General features: G+C 42.4%; 1 protein-coding gene across 1 annotated transcript in view; it reads right to left on the bottom strand.

Moving 5' to 3' along the window:
- Positions 1-3,099: 3,099 nt before the first annotated feature.
- LOC103196267 (cytochrome c oxidase assembly protein COX15 homolog) overlaps positions 3,100-12,181 on the bottom strand; it is a 14,137-nt gene continuing 5,055 nt past the window's right edge. The window contains exons 3-9 of the mRNA XM_007939968.1: positions 11,392-11,514; positions 10,486-10,672; positions 8,647-8,814; positions 7,385-7,466; positions 6,037-6,191; positions 4,173-4,286; positions 3,100-3,231 (exon numbers count right to left, since the gene is read on the bottom strand). Coding sequence (XP_007938159.1) covers positions 3,100-3,231; positions 4,173-4,286; positions 6,037-6,191; positions 7,385-7,466; positions 8,647-8,814; positions 10,486-10,672; positions 11,392-11,514 — 961 coding nt within the window. The remainder of the gene's footprint in view (positions 3,232-4,172; positions 4,287-6,036; positions 6,192-7,384; positions 7,467-8,646; positions 8,815-10,485; positions 10,673-11,391; positions 11,515-12,181) is intronic.

Below are 12,181 nucleotides of genomic sequence, written 5' to 3'. Positions count from 1 at the left end.
GACACTGGGAAGAGGTAACTATGCGGAGGAAGTTGGAGGAGAGCTGTTGCATTGTGGTAAACTGTGGTCAATGACATGAGACAGTATATGTGAACTGCTGTATGGAAAGTGAATTTGCTCTGTAAATCTTCACCCAAATAAAAAAACAACAACAACAACCAAAAAAACATCTGAAACTTGAACTGATTCATGAGTTGCTAGTTTGGGTTGGGTCATGCTGCCCTCTGATGACTCAGTTCCTAATTAAAAATATCTGGGTTTGTGGACGAGGAGATGGTGATGTGGGAACCTGTCCCAGTGATGGCAGTTTCCTTTACAGAATTCTGCTATTTAGAAGAGGTGATAATCCTGTTAACAGAGTAAGACAGAAGATTAAATGAAGAAGGATGAGGTGGAAATTCTGAGGGAAGTTGGTCAGAATTTTCTAAGACGATTAGGCTATTAGGCCAGTGGTTACCAAACTTGTCTGCACATTTGAACCACCTGGGAACTTCATGGATGCTGAGATTCATGTTCCCAGACACTGTGATTTATTTGGGGTGAGGCTTGAGCTTTAGAATTTTTAAAAGGGTTAGAGAGAAGTTGGGAACTATTCTAGGGTGAACAAGTTTTAAAACTAAATCAGTATGACAACTCTAAAACACTAGGCAATAGGGTAAGCCCAGCAGGGTCAGGGATTCTTGAAAAATCAAAGACAAACTGTCTACCTCTGGTTGGTTAAGACCCATCTGAGAAAGGTTCCCTCAGACACTGCGGGACTCACTGATACTCAGAGAGCACTGGGGTTGAAGGGAGCTGAGATCATCTAGTCCAGGACTGCAAACGGGCAAACCCTGGATCATTTATGGCTCCCAGATGAGTTGTGTGGCCTGCATAGTATTTTTAAACATGTGAAATTAGTTGCCAACACTTAAACTGAGCAGTTTCACATAAACATCTACATGTTTGCTTTCTTTAAAAACCAGAAGCTCTGGCAACCCTGGGCCTCCAGAGCAGCAACAGGCCAGTGCTCACAGTGGCTTGGCCTCCGAGCCAGGGCACCTGCTCTCCAGTTCACCACCGTCCCCACCAGCTTGACCCCAGGGGACAGCTGATCTGGTCCCACCTACTTCCGCCTTCCACAGAACTAAAAACTACTTTCCTGCAATGTCACCCATTGCTGCCAGCTCCACAGCACAAAGAAAGCTCATTCTCTCTGCATGAAGCCTTCAACTTCTCGAAGGCAGGAATCTTGTTCTCTCCTTAGATGTTTCCTTCTCCAGCTAAATATCCCTAGTTCCTTTAACTGTTCCCTCTGGGACATGGGTTCTGGACTCCTCACCAGCCTGGTCTCACTCACTTTATATTCAATGTCTTCCCTTAAATTTGGTCCAGAGTGAAATGCAACACTTGAGAGGTATTCTATGTAAGTTGTGATCTAGCTGTGACACGTCTACTGATAAAATGTGAAACAACACTAACTTTTACCAGTATCATCACTTCGTTGGTTCATGCTGTGCCTGTGACCAACTGAAATCGCCAAGTCTTTATTATGAAATGCTATAAAGCCAGGATTCTCCACCTCAAACTTATACAACCTATTCAATTTAACTGAGATCATCATAATCTGTTTAATGTAGTCTTGATGTGTCCTTGGGGACTGTCATCCATCATGGCAGCAATGTTGGTTTGCTCCATCCTCAAATTTGATGTTTCTTATGCCTTCATCTAAGTCACTGATTTAAGAAAAATGCTGAACAATACAGATCCCTGTGAAATATCAACAGAGATCAAAAGCACACCAATTTATTAATCAACACTTTACTTAAACATCCGTATAGACTTCTATGTACAGGCAGTACCCAACTTAAGATGGGATTCCATTCCAACAACTCTACTGTAAGTTGGTTCTGACATAAGTTGAACACCTCATTATTATTATTTTCACTGTTCCTGCCCTTTATTATCAGCATAACTTTATAAATAAGATCTTTATTTGTCTTTGGGCATTGACCTAAGAATAACATGAGCAAATTACATGCTGCAACACTAGGTGGTATATCTTACTAAAATGTACAAAACAAAATGGACAGTCGTAAGTGCAGTTTGTCATTAACTTGAATGCACCATAAGTTGGAAATACCTGTCCTACCATCAAGGCCTATTTCCTTCTCTGTCTTTCAGGAACCCATTTATCCTATTCCATTCTTCTCGCCTAGCAATAGCCTCCTTTTCCGAGTTCTTATGAACCACTGTGCCTTATATAGACATTAATTTGTCAAAATCTATCCTTTCTTCATTTTTGAAATTAAGGGTACTAGATGATACTAGCTATTTCTTGCTGAAGGTTATCGGGCTACTTCAGAGTGTGCCATTCCTTCCCTTTGAATCTTTCCCTGATGGAAGTGAAGACCATAAGGAATTTCCTTAAGCTGAATTCAGGACTCAGGAGACCGAGGAGACAGAGATCATGCATGCAGAATCAAGAGCCCGCCAACATTTAAGTAACCTGAGACACAGTCTATTAAGAAGCAGAAAATAATAGACATTTCTTTCTCTACATTATACCTAATTTTCAATGTGAAAATAGATTTAAAAAGGAACCTTTAGTGTCAACCATACATAATGACATTCTTAAACCAGTGACTTTGTCTCAAAAGCAAGAAAGAACTTCTCAACCAAACAACCGATAGGCCTATAAGCTGAAAACCTACCCCAGGTAGATGCAATCCTTAAAACGGTCAACCATGAGAGATTGATTGGAAAGGCTGCATGTACATAGGTAAAGCTAGACAGACAGAAATGCATAGGTAAGAAGGAAACAGGCAGGGAAGGGCTAACCACAGGTAGAAGGTGGGAGGAGAGCTGCTATACTGTGAGGATTGTAATTGGTGCCATCACACAAAACGTTTAAGAACCATTGCCTATCAAATGAATCTGCTTCATAATTTCACACTGAAATCACAGTAAAAAAAAAAAAAAAAAGCAAGCAAAAAGTTTTAAATAACTTGGAAGGTCCTTGGTATGCCAAGGTCATCCTCTTACAAAAGCCCAAGTTCCTGTGCTCTCTGATGAGCTCTCCAAGACAGTTTCAGTCCTAGGAAGTTGGTTCCCTGAGAATCATTTTGGGACTCGTCGGAGTTCATTCATGAGCCAAAGAGCAGCACTAAGCAGAGCCAAGGATCCCGACTGATGAGTAGCAGCCAAAGGGGTTGGAACATACATCAGTAGAGTACAAATGCCCAAACCCACCTGTTATAAAGGAAGGAAAGCAGTAAGAAAAGGGGTAACCACAAATTTAGAACCGAGAATGTCTGGGTGGGGAATGCCAATACACAAACCTCCACATGTTCCAACCAAATCACTCAAAAATATGTATTTTTCATTTCAGGTAAATATACTTACAATAAAGTAAATTAAAACAGATAAACCTAAAGCTCCCTAATTATCCTTTATCTTCTCCCAGTTTCCCTCCTGAAAGGCAGCCACTGTTACTTGCATTTTTGTATAAATGTTTATAGAGGAAACACGGTGCTGTGTTTTTAAAACAATCTGCTGTTCTGCAACTTGCTTCTTTACACTTAATAAGAACACCTGAGATCTCACTACTTTAAAGTGCTGCATAGTATTCTACAATATGCACATACTAGAGATGTTTACTTAACCATGTAGGTAGTTTCTAAGTTTTCACTATTACAACAATGCTACAAAAGAATTTCCTTATACAAGGCTCTTTGTGCATCAGAATAGCTCTAGGGCAGAAGACACTAATAAGTCATTTTGCTGCATCAAAGGATTATACATTTAGCATTTGAAAAGATACTGCCAAACTGCCTTCTGAAAAAAGATATACCAACTTAAGCTCTCACCAAGAATATATGAAGGTATCCATTTTCCTATATCCCTTTCAATATCTGATCATCATTCTATTTCATTTTTTTTCAGGCTGACAGGCACAAAATGGTATTCCTTGTTTTGATTGCTCTTGACTGATCATAAGTGAGGTAAACAGCTTTTCATGTTTACTGGCCACTTATCATTCCTCTTCTAAGAGTTGTGTGTTGATATCCTTTACTTACTTAGTGCCCATGAATCTTTCAGTCTGTTATAAATGGAAAATATTTTCTAATCTGTCACCTTTGTTTCTTAAACTTTATTTTAGGAATATCCTCAGACAAAAAAGAAGTGGTTACCTGTGTATATGCCAAAGCCAGCAGAGTCACTGCTGCCATTCTGGTCCTCCGAGGAAGGGGAATTCTCCGGGAAAGGAAGTAAAGCACTGTGATGGCAGTGAGGGAAGTGATCCCCTGCGGGGAGGAAAGACGCTCTTGTCACAAGTACCAATAAGAAAATTCCCGCCTTCCTGGTGGTCACCTACCTTTGTGTGCATTTTCTCCAGGACCACTGAGCTACTGCTAAGCACTTAGCTGTACCAGTCACAATGACCCACCTGAGTTCCACCTCCAATTCCTCCTCTCTAGTCTCCTCCACGGTCACCTTCTGCTTCCCACTTAAATGGTGGTGTTCCCCAGGGTCACGCACCTGAACTTCCGGCACGTTACCACTTTACACACGTTCACTCACTCTCAGTGATCTCATCCACTTTCAAATTTGGGGGTCTTCCAGCCATGGCCCTCACTTTTTAAATCACTCTTCACATCCTCATCCCTAATTTTATCTTTTGTCTAATCCTTTTTTTTTTTCGTTTTTTTAAGGCAAGGCCGACTCTAGGACACAGCACATGTTACTATTTTCCTCAGGTGCAAGTGGAGGAGGTGTTAGTTTTACCAGGTGGTGCTACAAAAGATCTAAAGTCTCATTTTCATTCCACTCCTCCAGAACAAGGGCCTGGGACTGGTGACAAAGCTCCCTTTCCGCTTCCACGTCAGGAAGAATATTTTCTATTCTATTTTTCCATCTATTTCACTTCTCCTTTTCAGAGCTGCCCATGATGACAATTTCAGCTGGACTTTACTTATTCCAAAATAGTGCATGGAGGAGGGGACTGAAACCACACAAGGTAACCTGCCCAAGCCCCACCGCTCCCTTCAGAGACCCGAGTCCTCTGGACCTCTCTCTGTGGATGTACTCTCATCACCACACACTCAACATGCCTCAATGTGGTGAGCTCCTTCTATCTCTAGCTCAACGCTCATTCCAATAGTACCATTTCTTCTTCTTCTTCTTTTTTTTTTTAAACTTTTCAATTGAGGCTTAACTTACATACAGCAAATACAAGATTTAAGTGAGCAGCTTCATACATTTTTACATATGAATTCTCCAAATACCACCACCCAGATCATGTTGGCCATGTTTACGGCATACCACAGAAGGAACTCTGTCGACCTTTCTCCACTTTTATTCCTAACAGTCAATCTTATTAACCCTCTAACCCTCGAAAACCTCTCTCAGTCTCATCACTCTTCTCAAGTCCCTTTGCCACCAGGCATCCTCAGTCCCCATCACTTGTGCCTGCACGCAGCCTGCATGCCCACTGGTGCTTCTCACTGGTCTCCTTGCTGCTGACCTTTCCCTGCTCCAACCTATCACACGCAATCAATTCAGTCTCTCCCTGCCAACCAATCTGAACAGGAACCTAACAGGCCCTTAATACATACTACCTTAGAAGAAATGAAAAGTATGTGTGAGGCTCCTGGCTCCCTGGTGTTGTGGTTCAGCTATGTGCTTGGCAACCTGTCTTTGCACTCTCTCTGTTCCTAATTTCTGCTGAAAAGACTCTCCTGAGTGTATAAAAGATTGAGGGAGGTTATCACTTGCCAGGGTGGGAGAAGGCATATTAGAACTTAGGAAGCTGATGGTATCCTGAAAGCCAGATTTCGGCTGGAGGGGATGTGGGTGATTAGGACAAAAACATCAGGTCCAAAACTGTTACGAGGATTTCTTCCAAAAGTAAAAGGTAATGTAGTTCCCATTCTACCCTTTCTCTGCTGCCAGCAGTACTTCACTGAACAAAAATGAAAAAATGAACAAAGCCTGTGAAAGCTGCCCACCCGACCCCACCCCACGCACGGCCAGGGAAGCACCAGCCGGACTTACCAGAATACGGTGATTGAACTGCACCATCGTGGGATTCTCAAAAACATTCCTCAGGATGGGGGAAAAGGTCAAGAGATCCTCTGGGATCCAGGATTCTCCCATCTTGGGAAAGGAGTTATAAACAAGGCCAGCATCCAGCCCTGCCACAAAAGCCCCTGTATCCCAAGGTAAATGGTATTTATTAAAATAAGAGGAAGAAAAACAAAACACTAGTTTTGACACAGAAAAAGCCTATTATCCCAGAGTTAGGCAGAAGGAATAGTCAGAGAATAACAGATCTATGGTACAAGTTCCCAAATAGGGACAATAAAATGCAACCACCATGGGATCTTAAAACAAACAAACAATCTTTCCATCCACATTTGTTCCACCCTAAGGTTCTGGGGTTACCTCCTCTGGAGGAGTGGACTAGTTCTGCAAGGAGTGGCCGATCACTCTGGAGAACTGCCCTAGTGTTTCTGATGCCTCCCTTGTCCCACCTCCCCACTGAGAGCTACAGATGTATTCCAGAAACCCTCCTCCCCAAATAGTCTGCATGATTTACCCCCTCACTTCCTTAGTCTCCGTTCAAATGTCACCTTTTCAAACAGATCATCCCTAATGATCCCACATAAAATGGCACTCCCAGCCCCTGCTGATGGAAGTGTTCTCTATCTGTGCCCAATACCTGTGCCACTGACCACACGCAGCTACAGAACACGGCAATGTGGCTAGTGTGACTGAGGAACTAAATTAATTTTATTTAATTTTAATTAATTTAAGTAGCCACAAGAAGCTAGTGATTACTGTATTAGCACAGCTCTAGAGTAAGAGAGGTCAAGGTTGAAGTATGGTTTAATGAATGAGAAAGACCTATTTTGGTCTTTCTGCCCTGCTGAATTCCCCCACCTTAGACAACCTTTGAGAGCAGGACTTTTGTCTGACACATCCTGGTGTCATGTAATAACAGTAATGTTTACATCGTAGTAACAACCGCTAACACTAATGCCAGGCACTGTTCTAAGTACTTCACATACATGGTTCATACTATTATTATCATCTCCGTGTTACAGATGAGGTCATCAAGGCCCAGAGAAATCCCATAAGTCATATAGTTCCTAGGTAGTGAAGCCAGGATTTGAATCAAGAGTCTGGATCCAGGCAGATGCTCAATATTTTTGTTCATTAACTGGAAAGTAGGATTTTTAGATGGGAAGAAGGAATGGAGAACAGAGAGTGAAGATGGTGGTATGAGAAGCAGGTATGAAATGAAGATGCAGGATGCAGGGGCAGAGCACCAGGCAAGAGGCTCGGGAACGAGAAACAGGCTGGGCTCGCTTATTAAGTATATTATAGAGGACGGTCCTACCTGAGAGTGCCGTCAGGAGCACCAAGCCTGCCGTTCCATGAGCAAATCGTCTCAACCGCAGGAGCTGATGAGTCTCAGGTAACTAAATAAGAAAGAAAATCACTCAGATAAACCGTACTGCAGGAACTACGGGAGCAGTAAAGATTTTCCTTTAGTCAGCAGACAGAAAAAATACTCTAGACAAGATCAGTAAGCTTCACTATAATTAGAACCACCAGGGAAATCTTGAAGGGGGGAGGAAATGCCCAAAACGATTTCCTGAAGAGCATATATTCTATGTACCTCAATGTGTTTAGTGGTCCCCATGTAAAGACAAACAGTTCCACACGGCTCTTGCATAGCTCCTTGCTCCCCCATCTACCCCCCCTTTGGTGAGTCAGAATTAAAGTGGATCTACCCCCCCCTTTGGTGAGTCAGAATTAAAGTGGATCTACCCCCTCTTTTGTGAGTCAGAATTAGAGTGGATCTACCCCCCCTTTTGTGAGTCAGAATTAAAGTGGTTGGGATGTCTCTTGTTGCTGGGACTCCTTCCCACTTTCTTCTTAACACTTGTGTTTTCATCTTCCCCGAGAGACAATGCTGAGAAAACATTTAGCTTCTACACTCATTCTCAAAGAAGAATGATATTGTGGTTAAGGCATTTAGCTGCTAACCAAAAGTTCATTGGTTCAAACTCACCATCCATTCTGCCAAAGAAAGATTTACAGATTTGGAAACTCAATAGCCATCTCTATGAGTTGGAATAAACTCGATGGCAGTGAGTTTGGCTTTTTCAGCTAATACTCATTCTCAAAGAGTCCTGGTGGCATAGTAGTTAAAGCCCTTGGCTGCTAGTGGTTTGAACCTACCAGCCGCTTCATGGGAGAAAGATGTGGCAGTCTGCTTCCATAAAGATTACAGCCTTGGAAATCCTATGAGGCAGTTCTATTCTGTCCTATAGGGTCACTATGAGTCAGAATCCACTAGACAACAGACGGTTTGGTTTTTTATACTAACTCTCCTTGGAATGAGTTGACCCAGCTCAAAAGAATAACTGCACATTTTTCTTTGCAGTCTCAAACTTATGTAGAGTTCCAAAGTTCAATATTTCCCTAAGTGTTGGTTATGTCTACTTTCTGTACATTAACAGATGTGACTTACAATGTTACTTAAGGGGATCCCTGCGTTTTGACTTGTATCTTCCCATTAAACAAGAATTTCCAGTTCCTTGATGCCATCAGCATCTCTGCAGCTATGGCAGTACTAAACAGACTGACTTTTACCTTGTGAGGAGGGAGCAGCAGTGAGAGTGAGGTCCACAAGCTGGCGCAGTAAAGAACAAGGGCTGATCCCAGGTGTGCTGCGAGGCGGTACTGACTGACTCGAGGGATGTCCGGGGAGTCTGGTTTTTCTTCCAATCCACTTTTCACCATATACCACCCCAACAGACCCTAGAATCAAAGAGAGAAGAGGCAAATAAAACTAGGTTGAGACTGTCTGCTCAGTTTTCTGCTCTGCGGAGGTGAGTTATCAGTAGTATGCCCTCCTCAACCCTCCTTTCCACACGCTCCTGTACTCCCAGTAGCCTCATCCATGTTTCCACATACAGGACCATGAACACTTCATCACTTAGACAACTTTTTACTGAAGTGTAACCCAGCCACTCCTCGGAAAAAGATGGGGCAATCTACTCTCATAGTGATACTGTCTTGGAAACCCAAGGAGGGGTCGCTAGAGTCGGGTCCGACTCGATGGCACATAACAACAACAACAACAAACCCATATGGAAAAGTGCACAAAATATATACTCTTCATGAAATCTTTCTGGGCATTTCTTGCCCCCCTTCAAGACGATCCTGGATGTTCTAATCACCCTGAAAGATGAAGGGGTACAGGGGTGATTCCTCAGCCCCAGCTTTCTTCCTCTTGGAGCCCTATCTGCCATTTTCAATTTATGCCTCTTGGGGAGTCTGTCTTTAGTGTTTTGTCTTGTCTTTTACTTTATTCTAAAATAAACCTCCATTTTGTTCTGCCTACCCGTCCCCCAGTCACTATTAACCAGTTACCACTGACTGGTTTCCAATCCAGTGACCCCATGCGTTTCTGAGTAGGATGCACCCCACAGGGTTTTCAGGGCTGTGCTTCTGGAAGCAGGTCACCAGGCCTTTCTTCCGAGGTGCCTTGGGTGGGTTCAAACCCCAAACCTTTTCTTCCGTGGCTGAACACTTAACCAATTTGCCAGCTAGGGACTCCTCTACTTACTATTAGGCTTTTATTAATGTCTAAACTTTTGTTATCTGTTTCTATTGCTTCCATTTCTTTCCTCCCATCTCCCTCCTTAATCCCTTCTAATTGGCTTGCATCCTCTGAGTTAAATTAACCTTTTAGCTTCCTCCTGACCAAATTCTGATGTTCTTTCTCTGATGTCTAATACTCTGCACTCTGGCTCCAGAACTTCTACACCTTGACCCAAATACTTCTATGTCTTCTCTCAGATACCTTTCCTTGGCTCTTGGTCTTAACTAACCTATTTTAACTGACAGTCTTTCAAAGCTCTTTTCCTTAAGAAGATCTCAAGTTACATGATTTCAATCATCATTTATAACTGAACGTGTCTGAACTACCTCTGTGTTCTAAGTTCCTCCACCCCACAAATGTTTCCCTCTTTTGATATTTTCCTATTTGCTTCTGTAGCCATTCTAGCATAGGGACCCACTTTCCTATACAGCAGATAAATCAGAAAAAGGGAGGAGTGCCCAGCAGGAAAGCAGGATGGGAAAGGTAATTTAATTCTTGTGGCACATGAAAATATATTTACTGAGCACTGAGTAGATTCTAGGTACTAAACTAAGTGCTTTACACGCATTATCTCATTCAATATTCACACACTCGAAATAGTAGGCATTATTATTACCCTATTTATAGGTAAGGGAGTTACAGCATATAGACAATAACTAACTTGCCCCCTTAAGTGGCAGAGCTAGCATTGAAGCCAGGTCTGTGACAATGAAATCCATTTCTTCCCACTCTGATAGCTGCCTCATACACTAGTTGCTTAAAAACAAGGCCAACTACAAGCCCCACACAGTATCTCTGGGTTCCCAGCCTTGAGTAATTCTCACCTGGAAGCAGACTAAGCCACAGAGAGCAAGAACACGCCCTTTCATACCACGGCTGAGCCAGCCCTTTCTCCAAAAGTAGGCAGCAGGCAGGATGTATGCAAGGCCCACAAGGCGCCCCCACATTCGGTGTGAGTACTCCATGTACCAAATGAACTTGAATTCTGCCAAGGTCATGTCATGATTCAAGCTGGGTAAAAAGGGGAGTCAAAAAAGAAGAAAATGAAAACATCTACATAATTTTCACTTCCCTCTGGGATGCAAGAACATTCTTGTTCATGCATTTGGTAGGTTTGCTCTGTTCCTCATCAGTGACCTCAGCATCACTATGAATTGGAGTTCAGAGTGGGGAGCTCACTAAACATAACTAAATGTCAAGAGTTGTTCTGGTCACCTCTGTGCAGCTCTGACAGGAATATATACCACAAATGGGATGGCTTGAACAAACAGGAGATTATTCTCTTACAGTTTGGAGGCTTTAAGTCCAAGTTCTAAGTGCCAGGCTCTAGGGGCTGGGTGAAAGCCCCTCAACCTTGGGGCTTCAGCTCTGCCTCCTGCTACATGCAGGGTTCAAGTGTGCCATAAGCTAGAGACCACTCCCCAAGGCTTCTCCTTATATACAGGAAGCAGACCACATTCCTAAGGCAGCTACTCAGCTGCTCACAGTAAATTCCACCATGGAATTGATTACCAGTCTCATCACAGGGAATACTACATCCAGCTGCCCAACTACTCAACCAGGCCCAGCCAAGCTGATACACAAACTTAACTACCACACTAAACATAACCAAACTAAATGTCAAGGGTTAAAGGAATCTAACCATTCTGGAGTCTTTAAACTACAAAAGACTAAGTGCATCTGATGGGATGTTGACTTGATGGAAAAGAGTCAAGTAATACTGTACTTACATTTTAAATTCTGGAAATTGTTGGTATTTTTGGAATTCTGCTTCCCATTCCTCTTGGCTTGTAGGAGGCTTCATCTCCTTTATTAAATGCCAATCTACCATTGAGAGGCCAGACTCTGTCAATCTTAGGAGAGGAGAGAAATTTTGGAGAATGTGCATATGATGCTGGTTACTTGTAAGTGGTTCACACTGATGAGTGGATCTGGACTTAACTCTGCCCAAGGTAAATACATCATTTCACTGTTTCCTCTTTCACACTTTTCTCTCCTCTTACAGCTTAAACTTTTGTCAAAAACAGCTGCCATCAGGTCAAAATTTCTTACCCTCTTATTCTCTCAATCCTTTCATTACTCTCTCCCCACTTCTTTCTCCCACTAACATTCCCTGACAGGCATAACCAACCTTCAGACTAAAGTAATGTTCCCTAAACGTACAAACATTCTTCACACAAGGAGAAGAGATTTGTAACAGACACAAAAGAAGTTGAGGCTTTTGAGTAAATCTAATGATAAGACTCAAATTTGTGAATTCCCCTTAACAGCCTAAAAAACATATAAAAAGGTATTGTGAAAGAATTCCAAAGAAATAAGGGGTCATGACCAAGTGGGGTTCATATCAGGTATGCAGGGATTATTCAACATTAGAAAAACAATCAACGTCATCCACCACGTTAATAAAACAAAGGAGAAGAACCACATGATCATATCAATTGATGCAGAAAAGGCACTGGATAAAATCCAACACCCATTCCTGATCAAAACTCTCAGCAAAATAGGAATAGAAGGGACATT

The sequence above is a fragment of the Orycteropus afer genome, unplaced genomic scaffold, assembly GCF_000298275.1.
Source record: "Orycteropus afer afer isolate SDZICR_OR568_19922 unplaced genomic scaffold, OryAfe1.0 scaffold00064, whole genome shotgun sequence".
NCBI classification, from domain to species: domain Eukaryota; kingdom Metazoa; phylum Chordata; class Mammalia; order Tubulidentata; family Orycteropodidae; genus Orycteropus; species Orycteropus afer.
Note: the sequence above shows the minus strand (reverse complement) of the source record. Positions and strands in the feature narration are given on the sequence as shown.